The 20,402-nt window shown below is 40.7% G+C and overlaps 1 protein-coding gene across 1 annotated transcript in view; it reads right to left on the bottom strand.

Moving 5' to 3' along the window:
- ANKDD1B (ankyrin repeat and death domain containing 1B) overlaps positions 1 to 16,039 on the bottom strand; it is a 55,835-nt gene extending 39,796 nt beyond the window's left edge. The window contains 4 exon segments of the mRNA XM_017527670.2: positions 6,696 to 6,794; positions 10,154 to 10,257; positions 15,491 to 15,601; positions 15,604 to 16,039. Of these exon segments, the coding sequence (XP_017383159.1) occupies positions 6,696 to 6,794; positions 10,154 to 10,257; positions 15,491 to 15,601; positions 15,604 to 15,658 (369 nt within the window). The 5' untranslated portion in view covers positions 15,659 to 16,039.
- Positions 16,040 to 20,402: the final 4,363 nt, after the last annotated feature.

The following is a 20,402-nucleotide window of genomic DNA, read 5'->3' as shown; positions in this document are numbered from 1 at the left end:
CCCAAAATAAGCTCTCACGCTGCATTTTATTTGCCTCTTCGAATCAGTTCTGTTTGTGATCTAGGAAACAGTTTGTGAGATGCACACAGTATGAGTAAATACATAAGGAATGAGGGCCTGCGGTACACTTCTATTTGTAAAATGCATCAGCCTTTTGGCATTTATTTTGGCTCTCCCACCAAGCTGCATTAATGTATTCTCTTATTCTCAGTAGAATTCATGTTGGGAGAATAAATTAGCAAGTCCAAATTATTGAGACCTAACTCTAAATTGGTGATTCTCAGCTGGGGGTGATTTGTCCCCAGGAAACATCTGGAAAAATGTATGGAGATATGTTTTACTGTCATGCTGGGGTGGGGGGAGGTTAATATTGGCACCTAGAGGATATAGGCCAGGGATGCTGCCAAACGTCCTAACAATACACGGGGCAGCCCCAACGACAAAGAATTATCTGTCCCAAAATGTCAAGAGCACCGCTGTTGAGAAACCTTCTGTTAATGTGCTTATCCTATCAAGTTTATATTTATACACACTAGACGGTGAGTTAGTCCGTTTGTAGATTTACAATTCCAACATGAAGAAAGCTCTTCATTTCTGGTCTCTTTGACCCAAAGAGCAGTGATGTACAATGACTGACTACTTGATGTTCTTCAAAACATGTTTCCTAAATAAAATTCCACCTCTTAATTTGGCCTTCCCTACAAGTCAGTGCTCTATATTCAGCAATACTAAGTATGCTTTCACATATAAAGGAGACCAGAAATATTTGAAACAGGTGACAAATCATGCTTTGATAGGAGATCTATTTTTTCCCTAAAAGGTCATTCCTAATTTCAAAGCAGCCTACATTTTCAAATTCCAAGCTCTGATCATAAAATCTCAAACCTGGGAATTCAAGCTGCAAGCAACTAACACCACAAATTCAGAGTGGAGCCATTGTTCCTCAGAGGCAATGAATCACAGCTCACAGATGTAAACTCCCCGAGAAGAACTTTCATAAAACAAATTCTTCTGTTATGAAACTGGCATGTCTGAGACTACTTAAGACTATGTGTCATAAATTACACTCATGGTTGGCTCACGAAGCCCTGTAAAGTATACATTCCCCACCAATCAGTGACAGTCTGTCCTCATTGCCAGTCTCATCATAAGTGAGGTCAATAATTTCCTCTGGGGAACACTTATGTATTAGGAGCTTCCCAGAGATAAGAAGCTCTGCTCAGAGATGTTTTTAACCTCTGAGCATCACTTGCACTCCCACCTGGGATCCTTTACTCCTGTCTGGAGTAAGAGTCTCCATTTATCTAGGAGGAAGCTGCCTCTTCCCAGGACCCAGGGGTGCTACTCACTTTGGTCCCTAGCATGCAGTGCCTTGAATGGTACTCAGCTGGTACAGTCTCTGTCCTTGCTCCCCAGATAGACTGTAGGCCCTGCAAAGCCATGACTCTGTCTCATATCAGTGCTTCCCAAAAACAATCACCTGGAAATTTTTTTAAATTACAGATTCTGATTCAAGCCTGGGGTGGAGCTCGAGATCCTGCATTTCTAACAAGCTTGGAGGTGATGTGCATGCTTCAAGTCCTGAGACCACACTTTAAACAGCAAGAACTTCTGTCTAGTTGAATCATCAGTAGTTGACACTGGGACTTACCCACAACGGCCACCGAATAAATACTGATGGTGAAGGGGATCAACTGTTGGCTCATTGCAAATGGTGTTAGAAGAAGTCAAACTCAAGGCTCATAATTCAGATAAAGAAACTGCCAGAGTGGGTCAAACATGACCTTGCTTGAATTATGAAAAACATTTTACTAGTTATGGAGTAATGCCACTGTAGATGATTTAATCAGTTATAAACATATTTAACTTAGTAAACCTTCAAAGCAGGAAAAAGAGACACACCAGGAATTACTATATTTCTCACCTGACATTATTTCAATCTTCAAGCAAAGTTAAGAGAAACTGAATCATGCTTCAGAGACAAGGTAATACAAATATATGTTTAGAGAAACCTCAGGGAGAACAAGTTGGTGAAACATCTCTCCATCATTTCAGGAATAATTGGCTTGTACTCTGACACAAACCTATCCTATATTTAATATATTAGAAACATGTCAGTCTTCAGATATACTGTTTAAAAGAAAAGACGCAATCTAATCTGGGCACATATCTAATCTGGATACATAGGTGTTTGCTGTATGATTCCCTCTACTTTGATATGTTAAAGATTTGGGGTTATGGTTCTGGCTGAAATGAAGTAAACACAGTCTACTCTGTGTCTCCCACTGAAACAAAATCTCAGGAAAGAATGCATGGAATGTACACCTACTATGTCACACAAATTTTAAATTAAAAAAAATTTTTAAAGAATGCATGGAACAGCTGAGGACTCTGTAAACAGTAACAGGTGGATTGGGGGGAAAAAATCAGAGCTCAAAGTAAGAACAATCCCGCAGTGACCTTCCTGATTTTTTTTCCTCCCATACCTTCCAACTTGGACCCAAGGCAGTGCAAATCATGGAACTGTGCCCTGGGCACACTCAGAAAGGTTTCCAAGAGAAGCTCTCTTGTTCTAAGGAGGAGAAGGGAGCCCCTATAGAACAGACAAAGTAGGAGAAATTCTTTGCTTCGTTTTTCTCCACTGGCCCTGCGCCCTCCTCTGAGCCAAGCCCCACTCTCAAAGCTACACTTTGACAGTGGCAGGGTAGCAATAGTGGCTGGGCAAGCACCTTAAACTCTGACAGAGGAGAATCTTTCTCTCTGACCAGAGGAACTGTGGTCATAAAGCAGGGTGCAGGGAGAATCCGTGTCTCTTTTTTTCTCTCGTTACCCTCCCCTACTTGGTCCTGGAGGCAGACTTTTTTATAGGAAGTACACAGCAGAGCTGGGAGACTACAGCCTTGGCTTTCCAGCCAGAGGACCAGAAAAGAAGTCCGGGAGCTGGAAATGAAGGGGAGCTGATCATGGACAGGATGGAGCTTGAGAAAGGGATGGCATAAAGTTGTGTGTGTGCTCCTGGGCTTACCCCTGAGCTGCACACGGACAGACGCTAGACAGCATGATGAAGGCTTGGAGAACTGAGCTATGGAATACACACTACCTAGGTTTCAGACTGGTCCCTGGATGGTACACACATGGGACAGATCTGAATAGAACTACACAGGTTTTGAAAACTGAAGTAAGGGCTGGGCGCAGTGACTCATACCTGTAATCCCAGTGCTTTGAGAGGTTAAGGTGGGAGAATTGCTTGCAGCCAGGAGTTCAATAACAGCTTGGACAACATAACAAGACCCTGTCTCTACAAAAATAAAAAAATTAGCTGAGCATGTTGGCACATGCCTATACTCCCTGCTACTCGGGAGGCTGAGGTGAGAATATCCCCTGAGCCCAGGAGCTCAAGTCTGCAGTGAGCTGTGGTCATGCCACTGCATTCCAGCCTAGGCAACAGAGTGAGACCCTGTCTCGAAAAATAAAAATGAAAAAGAAAAGAAAAAGAAAACTGAAGTGACATTGGTGTCAAATGGTGTTGAAACAATTGATCAGGTCATCCAGAGGCAAAAAAAGAAAAAGAACAGAGAATCTCAGCCCTACTTTATTTCTACCTTATCTGTACTACAATTAACTCAAAGTGGACCATAGATGTTAATATAAAACACAAGGGTTTAAAAACTTTAGAAGAAAAATATGAGAAATCTCATGACCTTGAGTTAGGCAATCATTTTTAGATATAACACCAAAGCAGGATTCACTTTTTTTCAAATAGGTAAACTGTACTTCATCCAAATTAAAAACTTTTGCTCTTTGAAAAACACTGAAAAGATAGGGTACAGACTGTGAGAAATATTTGCACACCAAAAAGTATTTGCATCTAACAAAGGACTTGAATCCAGAATACATAAAGGACTCAACAGTAAGAAAACAAAAAATCCAATTTTTTAAAACGCTCAGTAGATTTTTGAACAAACACATCACCAAAGAAGATCTGCAAATGATAAATAACACATGAAAAGATGTTCAATGTCATTAGCTATTAGAGAAATGAAAATTAAAACCACAATGAGATGCCAACACACCTATTTGCATGGTTGAAATGAAGGGGGAGAAAATGACAATACCAGGTGCTGATGAGAATGTGGACAAGTGGAACGCCATTGCTGGTGGAAATGAAAATGGCATAGTCTGGCGTGTGCTGCGTTGTTTAAAGACCTAAGAGGGAACAGCGGGGGGAAAGACACACAGACAGACACATAGGAAGCTGGGCTGGGGGCTCTGAAAAGCCTGTGATTATAATTCTTACACTTCAGTTAACATACTTTAGCTAACAACTATTTTGCAGCAAGGTTAGTGAGAGCTGGTTATCTTTTTCTAGGCCTCTCTGTTTTTCTCTGAGACATACACATTTTCCTACTATGGTTTTACTTTTCTGGAGTTTACCCAAAGTTCACAGCAGCCTTGCTGCTGATCCCCCCAGAGGGGTTGGGCTACTCTGGCTCTCTATACATAGTTGCTCTCAAAAACAGTCTGGCAGCTCCTTGTAAAAGTTACACATACACTTAGTATATGACCCAGTAACCTCACTCCTAGGTGTTTACACTAGAGAAATGAAAACTTATGCTTACACAAATACTTATACATGAATGTCTATAGCAGCTGTATTTGTAATAATCACAATCTGGAAGAAAAAAAAACACCTTAATGTTCTTCAATTGATGAATGGATCAATAAATGATGGTACATCCATAAACTGGAATAATTGCAACAATAAAAAGGGAGAAGTTATTGATACATACAAAAATATGGATGAGCTTCAGAGGCATTTCGCTGAGTAACAGAAGCCAGTCTCGAAAGGTCATTTATGTGGCATGCTCAGGAAGGCAAAACGACAGAGACAGAAAACAGACCAGTGGTTGCTAGTGTGGGAGATGTTGGTTACAAAGAAGTGTCATGAGGGAATTTTTTGGGTGATGCAATTGTTGTGTATTTTGATTATTTATAGTCATACAAATTTGTACAAATATTTTTGTTTGTTTGTTTTTCTGAGACAGAGTCTCTCTATGTCTCCCAGGCTGAAGTGCAGTGGTACAATCTTGGCTCACTGCAGCCTCCATCTCCCAGGTTCAAGCAATTCTCCCACCTCAGCCTCCTGAGTAAATGGGATTATAGGCGCCCACCACCACATTTGGCTAATTTTTGTATTTTTAGTAGAGACGGGGTTTCACCATGTTGGCCAGGCTGGTCTTGAACTCCTGACCTCAAATGATCCACTTGCGTCAGCCTCCCACAGTGCTGGGATTACAGGCATGAGCCATAGCACCTGGCCACACACAAAGTGTTAAAAACTCATAGAATTGCGTACCAAAAAGGAAAGTTAATTATAAAGTGTATTAATCTAAAAGTGAAAGTAAAATAAAAGGATACTGTATCAAGTTTTCAATGTAGAAATAAGAATACACTTGGATAATCTTGTCTCTTAACCAATGTGTCTTTTGTAGGCTAATATTGCAAATCCTAAAATATATGTTCCTTAATTACTACAGCCATTAATACAACTAGTTACACTCACAGTCAGAGTTCTTTCAGTGCCAATTTTTAATTCTGGTTTGCCAATGTAACAAACTACTTGCCCACCAATACTAGTGCAATAAACTAGAAAGGGGTGTGCCCCAATGGTGACACAAAGAGAAACTCTCATCACTGTCGAGTCTAGGTGTTGTGAATGATTGCCAACAAGACCAACAAGGTGACCAATTGGTTATTATGACCTTAACCACTTGTCTTCCAGAAATGTACAAGGTACATACTAAACCCAGACCTTGTGAGATAGGAAGGTAAAGCAATGCTGAACATTATCCTCCAAGAAGTCACAGTCCAGAAAGAAAAGAGAATACCTCTGTGGGAATCTTCCGAACAGTTTAAGAATCATGGTCCATTGTATTAAGAGCCAAGAACTTTAGAGCAATGCTATCATCTTGTTCTGCAACGTGAGATGATGAACAGGATGTCGGGTCTCTTCTGTTGGTTTCCTTGTGCCATGGTACAGTATTAAATGAAGGTGGGAAAAGTAGGTGAAAAATCCTTGGTGTGGGTTTTGAAATCTAAGCAGATAAATAGTTACGCTAACAGCATGGTCTCTGGAATCAGACAGGCTAGGTCCAAATCCTGCCTCTACCCTTCTTAGACATAATTTTTTGGGCAGGATATATTTAATCTCTCTGTCTCAGATCCTCATCTGTAAATGAGTTACTGTAATAATACTTTTCTTAGAGGAGGAGGATTATTATCAAAGTTTTCTAACTTGGGCCTGGCACCTAGTACCTGTTTAACAAGCCTTATTTATTATCAGAGAGTTCATAGGGCAAAGTCAATATTTAATGTCTCTGAGGCCAATTAGCTTCTTCCACATCCCAGATTATACTCTGGACAATGATCTTCTTTTTACAGATGCATACTATTGGCCATAGGGTCAAAATGAGAAAATAAACAAAACCCCAAGTCCCATAAGTAATGGGTAAACAATTTAGTTCCCAAATTCAAAGAGCAGATATGTATATATTCTCTAAAGAGACCTTTCTAAAATGAGCACTCCCAATTAAAATATTTTGTGTGTATGTGAAGAAAAGATGTCTGGAGTGATCAGATTCTCCCTGTCCATTGGTTATGCTCCAACTTGTCCTACTCAATAAAGATGAGCTTACCTTATCAGCAACATCCACCCTGGCCTTGTGTTTAAGCAAGAAATCCACTGCAGATAAATGATTTCTCCCCACTGCAAAATGCAGGGCTGTGCGGTTCATCTGCAGAAGCATAATTTATGTTTTTAGTCATCTGATCATTATTTAGCCTTTTTAGGTTTCCTGTTTCTTGAATGGCCATATTTTTCTATCAAGTGTTTCTATTTTGATAGTTTGGGTCCACTCTTTACCTTTGAAAGTTATGAGAAGTGTGTCCAGCAGAATTCTGCCTTCATTATGAGATAATATCAGAGAATTTGCCAATCCACTGAAGAACACACCTCAAGCTAAAATTCTTGTTTCAGCTTATATTGTATTATATTGTAACATTATGTTGTAGCAATATAAGGGGTTTTGCCTAGAAAGTAAAAGTTGGATTCCCTCCTTATGCAGTCATTAATAATGGTAAAAGTTTCTGCTTAGAATATATTAATAATGCATAGCAAAAATTTACCTAGAGGTTCAATCCATTCATGTTCGTTCTTCTGTAAGTGTCTGGACTGTAAATTTTACTGAAGCAAATAAATTCCTTCTAAAAGGAAGAAGGAAGGGAGGAAGGAATAAAAGGAGCAAGGAAAGGAGGAAGGAAAGTAAGACAGGGAAAGGCAGAGAAAGAAAGCTATGACTATATTTTGCTCCAAAGAAAAGTCAACATGGTGCTCCTGGGATGCCCACAGACAGTCTAATCCATTTCAGAAAATGGAAGTTTTGCTTGGAAGTGATATGTGTCACATTTCTCATATTTTAGGCACTGTTTTTGCTCCCAAAGAAGATGTCTGGTCATGGTTTTACTATTCTTTGTTACACGTAAGTAATTTTAAAAAATGAGAACTGATTAAATATTTGATTTTTTTGGTACTGTCAACCTAAATAATAAGAGAGGCTTTCAAAAGAAAAGATATTTATTTGGGAATAAAGCATTGCAACAGAAATATGCATATAATAGCAAGCTATGTGTGTATTTAGAAGAGTAAAAGAAGACAAAGCTTTTTAAAGGAAAAAATAAGGAGGATTACATAATTGTTTTTGAAATAATTATCCTTTGCTACAAAGTTCAACAACCAGCTGACGCCAGTCTGAGATTAGAAAGGCAGTTGCTGGGCAGATGTCCTTGCAGAAGTATTTTTTGTGCAAGGCTGTGATGACCTTTGTGCAAGGTTGTGGGTTTGCAGTCTTTTGTGATAGTTTTTGTTATCAAGTATACAAGCATGAGAACTCTGTCTTCATGGCCTTCCTCAGCTCTGTTTGTCAAGGTTTTCTTAATATTGGTGACCCCATTTTGATTCTGAAAACTTTTACAATAGCTAACTCAGTGATAAAATAAGTTTGACAAAACATGAGTTATGGCTGGGCATGGTGGCTCACGCCTGTAATCCCAGCACTTTGGGAGGCCGATCACCTGAGGTGGGCAGATCACCTGAGGTCAGGAGTTCGAGACCAGCCTGGCCAACATGGTGAAACCCCGTAACTAGTATAAATACGAAAATTAGCCACGCATGGTGGCACACATCTGTAATCCCAGTTACTAGGGAGGCTGAGGCAGGAGAATTGCTTGAACCTGGGAGGTGGACGTTGCAGGGAGCCAAGATTTCACAATAGCACTCCAGCCTGGGCAACAGAGCAAGACTCTGTCTCAAAAAACAACAACAACAACAACAAAACAACCCATGAGTTACACGGCTCCATTATGTCAACTTTGGGCTTATAAGCTCCGCTATTAACTTTATTTGTGAATAAGGATGTAAGCCAGAATTTCACCCAAAATAATTCAGTAAAATTATTTATATTTAAAAAATCTCCATCATCACGGATTTTAAGGAACTCTACAAGTAACCATGTCAACAATTTTCTGTAAACAGTAAACAGATATCATTAGAAAGTATAATACAATTCATTAGCTCATAATAATTTGCCACACTGTAAGTTAAAGTGTATTAGATTGTACTATCTCTCCAAGTACTTTAATCAACTTTTAAAAATGTTTAAAATAACAGAAAGTTGTATATGGAAAAATGTTAAATGGTTTAAATAATATACTGGAGAATCTATTTCCTGCTACATGGAAAAGTGATTTTTGCTTCACTTACTCCCACAATTAACCTTCCATGGTCACAATAATCTTCAAAGATATCTATCCATAAAAATTTTTGAAACTATGCAAATATTCCCTTCAAAGAGACTTACTTACTTCTTTTGTTTTCCCTCCTTTGCATTTTTTCTTTTTGCCCTTCCTTGCTTTCTTGATTTGTTTTTCTTTTTGTATCTAAAATTGTTATGCTACAAAATTTTGCTGTTTTCCTATTCTAGGATATCTATGGAACATGAACACTATATACATCCATAACACATCACACACACGCATTATACACACAGAAATAGCAGTCCCCACACTCATCCCCACACATAAGCACAAACCGCCCCGCACATGCACAACATTCTTCCACTGCACATGCTACATGATTTCAGATTCTGCAGCTTCAGTTTCTGGGGCCTCACTGCCTGGGACAGAGAAAAGTTTTGTGGAACCTGAGTTTAGACTATTTAGGAGTCCTCTTTAAAGCCAGAGTCAGAAAGCTTAACTAATTGCAGTTAAAATGCCCTACCTTTTTCAGATTTTACAAAGTTACATAGTCATAGGAACATATTACTAGAGTCCTCTCACTGCCTTACAAGGGGACTGTGCAAGCAAGGGCCTTGAAGCTTATGCTTCATTTACCATTAAATCCACCTCTGCCACACCCACCTCGAACCACTCCACAAATTGTCCTAAGCAATTGACACAGCCTTCAACCTTCACTTTGATAAACCTGGCCTCAAAGGACTATCAGGAAATCCTCACAAAAGCAAGTAGCAGAGAATCCAAATTTATGGCAGTGGACTTTCCCTCCGCTAAAACCCAGGCACTTAAAGAACAAGTAAGAGCCACGTTTTAGATAAGGTCTCATGGTCCAAGAGGTAGATGCACTACATTTCAAAACCAGTACAATGAAAATCCACACACGCCTTTAGATTTTAAATTTGGAGAAACAGAACCACAAAGGACATCATTGGCAAGAAAACAACCCAGATTATATAGCAAAAAATGTTCTGCCTTTCCAGAATGTGTGAGGCCAAACCGATCCACAGGAGACAATCCAGGACTGAGTCCAGGCCCGTAACCCTGACAGCTGGCTTTACTGCCCACCCACAGACTTTGCAGAGATATGCATGAAGATTCTGTGCACTCCCCCTCTTGTAAGAGGAATCAAAACACCCAGAGCCTCTTCCACTGTTTGACTCCACTTTTTAGCTTAAACACCCCGGAAGATCTCCCTTATCTCAGCCAGCACCATGATTTTTATTTTTATTATTATTTCAGGTGTCCCATGTAACCCAAGCCATCACCGGAGTAGTCACTTGCCATATTTATGACTTCTACCCGCATTGTTCACAGCATTAATGTTAACCTTCTTTTCAAACAGCTTCTCCATAAGATCCAAATTATTGCTTTTAGCAGCATTCTGAAAGCTTCTTTCATTTGGCAGTACTGAAAGAAAGCAAGCAAGCAGGACTGAGGGAATTGAAGGAGGCCAAAGAGAAAGCATATTTCATAGGGCAACAACAGCCTTGAGTCTTTCGCATTTTGCTATTTCATTTAGGACATGGGAACTTTGCTTCAGTATCTTATAAAACTGCAGTATTGAGATTCCACATTCTCCTCATGCTGCAAGGGTTTCCACACCCTTAAAAATGTTCCTGGCCCCAAATAAAACATTATTCATGAGGACCACCCTGAAGTCAGCATTGTGGTATCTGGCTTAGAAGGTAAGCAGGTGGCCATAGACTTCCCAGGGGGCATTGTTTGTAAAAAGCCTTGTACAAGATTAGACGGGGAGGGGTCCAAATGCACCATACAGCTTACAGAGATAAAACTGTTGTCTTCTGAGCTCCATACAGACATCAGGCCTGCATGAACAAAATTTCAAAATGCAGCCCGTCATACATACAGACACAAAGGTAAATGGGATGAGACCGTTTTATTGTCATTTATATAAAAAGACATAAAAGTAGATTCACATCTACTATAAACATCACATTTCACACACATATACACATTCAGATGGTAGGCTTTATTAACTATCATAGAGAAATTACAGGATTTGAGTTTTTTGTTATGTAGGGGAGTAGAGGGCTCTCAGAGGACCGCCCAGCATCAGGGGATATGACCACAATTGAGGATAAGTAGGAGTCAACCACAGACCATCTCCAAAAAAGAGGTTTTTGTAGATGGGTTGCTGCTGAGTAGTTTCCCAAGGGTTTGTTTGTTTTTTAAATGATACTATCATGACATTCAATGTTCCCCAAATTTTTGCTGAAGCAAAGACCCTTCAGAATACTGCCAAGTCCAATCAAAGACCAAGGAGTATCTTCTTGGGAAATATTGTCATGGGCTGAATTGTGTTTCTCCAAAATTCTTATGTTGAAGTCCTAACCCCAAGTGAGAGGGAAGACCCCTCCCCTGCTTGCTCCTGCTCACGCTGCATATGAACGAGCAAATCAATGAAGCCAAAAGATTGTAAGGTCAGATGTCCAGCCAATGGACAATGATATAGTTTCACCTCAGTTTCTCCTTTAGCATTGTAAGCCTATAAAAGGAGAAAGAAGCTGCTTTTCAGGGAGCTCGGTAAATGAGGCTGTAGTCCCCCCACAGCTCCCAGCCGAATAAAAAGCCACTTCCTTCCCCAGTTGGGTGTTCAAAAGGTTTGTGTCTCACTTTTCCTTCTTCATGAGTACCTCAGAATGTTGCCTATATTTGGAGATAAAGCCTTTAAAGAGGTAATTAAGGTTAAATGAGGTGATGCAAGGGGGCTCCAATCTGATATGATTGGCGTCCCTATAAGAAGAGAGATTAGGACACACACACACACACACACACACACACACACACACACGCACATGCACACGCACACACACAGAAGGAAGACCGTGTGAAAGTAGGGAGAAGATGGCCATCTACAAGCCAAGGAGAGAGGCCTAAGAAGAAATCAAGTTTCCCAACATCTTGATCTCGGACTTACAGCCCCCACAACTGTGAGAAAATAAGTGTCTGTGGTTTGAGCCATCCAGTCTGCTGTACTTTGTCATGGCAGCCTGAGCAGACTCATATAGATTCACATGTTCATTCTTTCTATTACTTGGATCGTTTTCTTCCTTCCTACCCCCTCTCTTGTCACTATTCTAGGTGACTTCAACCTCCTCATAGATGATTAATCCAACACCTTTGCCTCTTAGTTTCCTGACTCTGTCACCTCTAATCATCTTCCCCAGATCTGACCTCAGCCATCCAATTTCAGAGGCACATTCCTGAACTAACTATCACTCAAATGGCACTACTTCTGAAATCTTGACTTCCAGAATCCTATTCTTTGACCACAACTTCTCATCCATTCAGCTCAGCTGCTCCAGTTCTCCAAGTCCAGAAATTCTGCAACCTTATTAAGTTCTCCAATCCACAGTTCTAACCCCTTTTTCATATTCTTCATCCCTATATCCTTATTTCTCTCCTTACCATGTTTACAGTCCATGGTGCCAGACTGTTTTTGCTGCTATAACAAAATACCTGACTCTGAGTAATTTAAAAAGAACAGAGATTTAGTTCACACATTCAGACCATACCACATGGTCCATCTATGAAATCACTTCTATGCAAACACTTACCTCCCTCACCAATCTTTTCCTCCATTAGACTAGTTGGTCAAGATCCTAATTCTGAGACCAAATCCAACTGCTACTTGCTTTATTTCTGTATCTGAACAGCTAAATGGTACTGGAGAAAAACACACAGCAATGCTGTGGTAGACATTGCTAGTGTTCATCAATATCTGCTTCTTCTCTTCTACCTGGTCACATGGGTAAGCCCATATCCCAGCCTGGATACAGCTAGATGAGATCTATCCAATGGACTAAAAGCAGAAGTGATGGCATGTCACTTTGAGGCTCAGTGAAAAGCCTGTGTCACCCTCCAGGTCTCTTTTTCTTGCCTTAACCCTGGAAGTCACGTGTATAAATGAAGGAGGTCACAAGATAGTGGTAACTTCATCAACTTGGTATTTATTGGGAGACAGTTCTCCCTGGGTCTGTCACATTTCTTCACATCTTCTAAGCAAAAGCATTGACTGGCTTTGTTCTTTACTATCTTTTCAAGGATGTTTGTATAGTGAAAAGCCTTTGAAAATAGAGATAATATCTTCCTCTGGAGCAAAGGGCAGGTCTGCTTGCAGCCTTTGAAGAAAGCAATGATAAGCATGCTTACTGACTATTACAAAAGTTTTGGGTTCCGTAAGTGCAGGATTGTTCTGTAACACAACCCACTGTGTGTGCAAGTGTCATTGGGCATTCTTTACATCTCCCTGTAGAAATTGGGGCTTGGAGAACTAACACAAATGCTAACACTGGCTACTGCTACTGCTGTGAGTAATGAAATCCATCATCTCTAATCCAAAAGTGTCTTCTGCCAGCATCTCTATCACCTAGTAAGCTAACTTGTGATATTACAAGGAGGGTAAAATCTCAGTCCCTTTGTGACCCTTGACACCTGGGTTCCTGAGAGACTAAGAATATGAGAGACCCTCTCCAGCCTATTTTGGACATGCTACACAAGCAAGAAATATATATATATTTATTTTTTAATGTAGAGATTTAAAAGGATCACTGGCCTCAAGTGATCCTCCCACCTGGGCCTCCCAGAGTGCTGGGATTACAGGTGTGAAACACCACATCCGGGCAGAAATAGATTGTTTTTATGTTCAGTCACTGAAACGTAGGAGTCATTTATTGCTGCAGGAAAAGCTTACTTTGTCCTGACTGATACACATGCTAACAGGTCTCCTAAATTCTTCCCGACTAATCTCAGTACTGCTAGCTAGCCTCTACATTTCCCTAGTCTTCCCTTCCTCAGCATGTCACATCCTTTCCTTTCTCCCCAAATATCTGAATTTACTAATCTACCTGATTTACTTCCTCCCACTACCATCACCTAACTCTCAGTTAATACTACTGCCTCATAGTGAAAACAGAAGTAATAGGACACAAATTCCCACATCTTCCCACCTAGGCGAGTCTACCAACTTACCTTCATTTATACAGACAGGATGAAGCATCCCTGTGCCTAGGAAAGGCCAACTCTACACTTGGGCTCTGGATCCCTGCCCCTCTTATCTTTTCAAGTGTTTCATATGTCAATCTCCTGGAAATTATCTCTTCTTTCCTCTAGATCACTTAATCTCTCTCCAGTGGATCACTCCCCTCAAAAAATATGGAGTTGCCATAATCCCGTAAGTGTAAAAAACCCTCCCTTGACCCCGGCTTCCTTTCCAACTGCTGCTGCATTTTTCAACTTTCCATTACCCCAAACTTAAGTACTCTATAATTGTTGTCTCCATTTCGTCATCTCACAGTCTTGTCTCAACCTACGCTAATCAGACATCTTTCTCATCCCTCCACTGAAACTGCTCTCGTTGAGGTCACTCCGTCTTGCCAAAACCCAGTCATCATGCCTCTGTCACGTGCATTGAGCTTTTGGCAATTGGGACGCAAAGGAACACTGCTTGTCACATGTTCTTCTCTAGTGGTCTGGTAAACCACTCGTTACTTTATAGTCCTTTTTTATTGGCTCTTTTTCCTTTGCTTGACCTCCAAATATTAGAATGCCCTAGGTTTTATATAAAACAAATAACCTGACGATGCAGGCATGAGTCCCTTCATCTTACAGATGAGGAAACTGCGATCTTCAAAATTTACACCACTTGCTCATGCTTTGTAAGTGATAGAACTGTCCCAGGCAGCCTGAGTCCAACCACATCACCCTGTCTCATGGCCTTCACAGCACTTACTATTACCTTAAATTACCTTATTCATTTATTTCTGTACTTATTTTATTGTCTATCACCCCTCCACCACAACAGAATGTTCCACCAGAACAGGGGTTGTCTTTTTCTCTCCATCCCTACATCTAGAACATGCCTAGCAAATAGTTAAGCCCTTGAAAATATTCCTAGAACGATTGAATGAACATCATATTGAGGAATTGGTGTACAGCTTCCAAGCCTGGTTTAGGAAATAAGGCCATCCAGCTATCAGACTTGGATGGTGTGCCCCGTCTAGAGACTTGAGTTCTGGGAAGGTTGAGGTGGCAGAATCACCTGAGCATGAGGAGATCTGTGATCGCACTACTGCATTCCAGCCTGTGCAACACAGCAAGACCCTGCTGGGGAAGGGTGGGGGGTGGTGGGGGGGGGAGGGAGTGGGGAGAGAAAGAGGCTTGAATCACTTTCAACTTTTAAACTGTTTAACAGCTGCCTCAATTTATTCTATACATTATTCCCAAGGCATAGATGATCCACTCCATGCTTTAAGAACTTAAGTGCAGAAAAGTTAAGTGACTTATTTAAAGTCAGACAATAAATCGGCGCATAGTCACGATATAGGAGATAAGAGCACGGAAACTCTTATCTGCAAAAGGACTTAATCGTTATTTTTAAAAGCCTCCTCCTTAATTCGGAAGAATAACACTGTCCTTCAACCCACAGTACATGGTAGGGGTGGATTCCAAAGCTGAAAACCAGCCAACCAGGAATGCAGCGGTGGAGGCTGGGACTGGGGGTCCCAGGGAGGAGTCGCTCCCGCGGCGACCGGAGGCGCTGCACTGGGTACCTTCCCAAGTCCCTTCGAACCAGCCCGCCCAGCAGCCTGATTTTCTGAGACCTCGTCCCGGGACTCACGGAGCTCGTGTCCGGCAACTGCCGGGTCCTCCTCTCCAAGCCACTCTCGCTTCGGGATGCGGGACCGGCCCCTCCAAGGCAGGGCGGTCGCGCCCCTCAGGTCTTCCCTCGGAGCAGCAGTCCCCTCGCCGTGGCCCCGTGGCCCCGGGTGCGGCCGGCGGCGTCCATGGTCGCCTCTGCGGACTCGTTGCGCGGGACCAGATCCAGACTCAGACTCAGACCCAGGGCGCGGGGCTGGACGCAGGCAGGTGAGCCCGGCCGAAGCACAGGATCGAGTTCACTCTGCTGTGATTAGCTGGGTAACAAGCCCCTGGTTTCCTGTCCTGGCTTGGGCCGGCCTGGGAGAATCCGCCCTCAGGTGCGATGTGCACTGTGCTAAATTTGGTTCTCCAGGAAATAAAACGGCCTGAGAAATTTACAAGCTCCAATAAACTCCCAGCTCTGCTCTACCACTTCTTTCTACAATTTTGAGAAATGTGAAGGTTGAATTTATAACCAACACTATTGGAACTTCAATATTAAATCATTTCTAAATGGACTTCCAACATTTTCTTTCGACTAAATTTCTCATTTGAAGACCATGCAATTATATAATCTTTCCCGGCGGATTCTTTTGAAAAGTGAAATAATACAGAAGCAAATGAAATTCTGACCCCTCCCCCAAATAAACTTCAAATAAGAAAATCAGATTTTCACTTATTTTGTATTCTTCTTACAAATTTACAAAAGAGGTATCATTTTAATGTAAATTATCTAATATGAATGTTCATTTCAAACTTGGCAGTTTTTTCCTTCAAATTACTGTGCACCACATTTGAGGCATTAAATTCAAAACAATGTTTCCTTATCAATGAAAAAACAAACATGACAAAATATTATTTATTGTAACAGAACACCACCCGTAACCTCAAACTTTCCTTTACAGCTGCCAGAAAGGAAGGTTCCCAGAAGCAACCACACATAGTACTTCTGTTTTTTTTTGAGATAAGTTTTCGCTTTGTCACCCAGGCTGGAGTGCAGTGGCGTAATCTTAGCTCACTGCAACCTCTACCTGCCCTGTTCAAGTGATTTTCTTGCCTCAGCCTCCTTAGTAGCTGGGATCACAGGTGTGTGCCACTATGCCCAGTGACTTTTTGTATTTACTTAGTAGAGACAGGGTTTCGCCTTCTTGGCCAGGCTGGTTTTGAACTCCTGACCTCAGGTGATCCACCATCTTGGGCTTCCAAAGTGCTGAGATTACAGGCATGAGTCATCACACCTGGCCAGTACTTCCTTTTATATCCCATTAGTCAAAACTCAGTCACATGGCTAACCCTAGATGGGAGGGTGTGAGCTGGAAGAGATACACTGTAGTCATCAATTCTGTAACACCCACTTTTCATATTATCACATCTCTTTAATTGAGATACTAAATTGTCTCCCTGAATTGAAGTTGAGTTCTGCCAGAGAGGATTTGCATATGCTTCTGTCAGTCACTAGGGACAATACTTTAATTACATTTTCTGCTTGAGCTCTTTAGGATCATACCATTTGTATGAATTCAGATTACAAGCCTACATGTGTACCGGTTTGTGGTTTAAATTCTCACTGGCAGTTCCTCCTTCCAACCAGTGCCAAGGTTGAGCATGCCAATTTGCTTTGCTCCCTCTTTCTTCTTTATCCTTGCTCTTAAGGTAGAAACTTTGGTGTCCCATATTTATGCAGTGGTAACCTATTAGACTCCCTATCTTAGGTATTATTTCTTAGTGGTTTGTAAAATAAAGAATTGATGAAATACAGTAGTCTATTCTGGGTGATCATGTGCCTAGCTAAAATTCTAATAATATAACCAAAAAGTAGAATGTTGAAGGACAACCAGAATCTCTGCCCAGAACTGCTAGTAAAAAACAAAAAACCTTGGCGCATCTCACACTTGAGACGGTTTCAGAGGTCACATTTGAAGTTTAGCATATTCTAGGAGAGAAAAAACTTTTGAGCCTTCATAAAAGAAAAGTAGATTTGATTCCAGAACTGACCCACCTTTTTTCCCCCTTTTTGTCTCTAATTTAGGGAATCTCTTTCTCCCTCTCTCCACATACACCCAACAGTATGAGTGATATTAGGAAAGTATTGTCTGTAAAAATGCACGAGATGATCTAGAGCAGGGAAAGAAACTAGCAAAAGTTAAGCTATGAGTTAGAAGGCCAGATATTAGACAACTGTTAAGAACCTGATAAAAGAAATGGAAAGAAGTGTTTTCAAGAGGTCCTACAAGAGTAGACAGAACTGAATGATAGGCATGTGGTTAGCAGAGGTTGTGTGTGTGTGTATACAGGAACGAGTTTGAAATAATACTACACTTTAGAGACTGAACTTAGAAGAAAAGGGTTAGTACCATTTGTCTCTCAATTATCTTTTATCTCCCTGAGCATTCTGTACACAGCAGCAGTTACAAAATAAGAGTGTCGCAATTACCTCATACTGGTAAGGGGAACAGTTCAATATTATGGTTTGCTTAATAAATGGAATCATGTTTCCAATACTCACCATAATGTCATTTGAGTTTTCCTTAATTCAGCTATGTATCACAAAGCAAAAGTGATTAGTCCTTAATTATACAATGAAAGAACAGTTTTTGCTCCAGGGAAATAAACATCACCTCTCTGTGAAGTTCACTAAAACCCTACCAACACGAAGTGTGTTCAAATATATTGCTGCTTTTCAAAATGGAACATTACTTCAAAGAAAATTCAGTACCAGGGCCAGGCGTAGTGGCTCACGCCTGTAATCCCAAAGCTTTGGGAGGCTGAGGAAGGAGGATTGCTTGAAGCCAGAAGTTCAAGAACAATCTAGGCCACATAGCAAGATCCTATCTCTATAAAAAAAATTAGCTAGGCATCGTGGCAACAGCCTGTAGTCCCATCTACTTGGGAGGCTGAGATGAGAGGACCGTGTGAGACCAAGAGTTCCAGGCTGCAGTGAGTTATGATCATGATACTTGCATTCCAGCCTGGATGACAGCAAGACCTTTTCTCTAAAAACAACAGTTCAGCACTAGCTACACCAGGTATGATTTTTTAAATGGAATATTTCCTCAAAAAATAGTTTTTTTTTTCAAAAGTTTTTTTTAGCTCCAGGTTAATAGTCATATTTTAAGCCTTCTTCCAGATACTTCCAAGCCACTCCAAAAGGACACAGTATAAAACATGTATAAAGATAGGCATTATTTAATAAAGGGAAAGAAATGCAATTGTTTCTTTCTGAAATGTCCACTCCTTAGGACCTGGTTTGAGTGCAGCCACTTAGCCACCATTCTGTCTTCCCAGAGAAGAACAATAGTAAACACCCTGGGACACATACTGTTTATTCATTTGTGTGTAAACAAATGACTCTTAATATTTACTGTGTGCCAGGCCATACACTTCATACTTGGAATTCAGAGATAAGTGAAAGATAGCCCAGGATCTCTTGGGGTCTACAATCTGGTAGGGAGAAACCAACATCAGGAACCATGCAAAGAATGTTTCAGGGTCTTTGTAGAGAAACAGGAGCACAAAATAGTGACTCATCAGTTTTTCCAGAGAGCAAGGAACCATTTTCTGAAAGTGGGCCTTGAGTTGAGTTGAAAGATGAGTGATTGTGTACGTAGGAGAGAGAAAATGGGCATTCAGGAAGCATATTCTGGGCAGAGGGAGCAGTGGAGCACAGATGCCAGAAAGGAGAAATAGCTTGGTCTGTTCAGGAAACCCTGATTGCCAAGCCAGTGTTTAGAGTGTATCATGGACAGTGATAGATAGGAGTTAGCTTGTACTGGCTTGCAAGAGATGTTAAAGTTTCGGGAATTTTGTGAACTTGTTGACATCACATAACTTGAAATCTGTCATGGTGGGAGTATATACACCTCAGAAATAATCAAACACTAAAAATCACTCCTTTTTCCTACCCATTCCACTGCTAATCTTGGAGAGAATTGAGAGCTTTTGAAAATTGCCTTTTTTTTTTTTTTGACATGAGAGTGCTATTATGGGAATAGCATAATAGCACCCTCATGTTGTTTATAGCTAATCTGTAAAAAATGCGTAAGATGGTTTAGAGCAGGGAAAACTGACAAATCAGTTGGAAGGTCAGAGTTTAGACAACTGATAAGGATTTGACAAGAGAAATGGACAGAAATAGGTATTTTCAGGAGGCCCTCCAAGAGTAGACAGAATTCGATAACAGATACTTGGCAGAAGTAGCAGTGGATATAAGCAGGATGAGTTAAAAGGTAAGGAGTAGTAAAGAAATACAGTTTTTAATGAGGGCAGAAAAAGTGTCTCCTATTAATTGCTACATCTCTCTTGCCTTTCACTTAGAGCCTTCTTACATAAATGCCTATACCACTGTCTACATTTTCTTAGCACAAAGTTCCCTCTTAAATTCTGTTATATGGCTTCTATTACCCTTGTTGATGCTGAAACTTCTTACTCTAGAAGGTCACTTCTTCAGTGGGGACACTGACCTTGTGGATACCACAAATCCCATACCACCTTTAAAATAAAGCACGTCTGGTGGAGTGAATTAAATTTATACATACTTCTTATAATGCTACTTTTCCTACTATCACATAAGATTGAGGAAAGGTGTGTAGCTCTGTATTTCAGGGACAATGTAAAGACTGATATTAAAAGAGACGTTTGAATTACATTGAAGAGAGGGTTATACACACGCAAACAATTATTAGGCCTATGTCATTTGTTGTTTTATACTCCAATATGCATATATTCCAAACGCATAGCCCATCCTCCTTAAGATCCCTTAAACATGTTACAAATTTGAAGTGTCTCTGCATCAGTCAAGTGAGGCAGGCCAAAGTTACTCTAAAAGATCTTTTTCACATTTTATTTGAATATAATTCTAATAAATTAACATTTTGTAAGTGTGCAGTAAAGGG

This window comes from Cebus imitator, unplaced genomic scaffold (assembly GCF_001604975.1).
Source record: "Cebus imitator isolate Cc_AM_T3 unplaced genomic scaffold, Cebus_imitator-1.0 Scaffold50, whole genome shotgun sequence".
NCBI lineage: Eukaryota > Metazoa > Chordata > Mammalia > Primates > Cebidae > Cebus > Cebus imitator.
The sequence above is the reverse complement of the archived record's forward strand: the minus strand, read 5'-3'. Positions and strand labels throughout refer to the sequence as shown.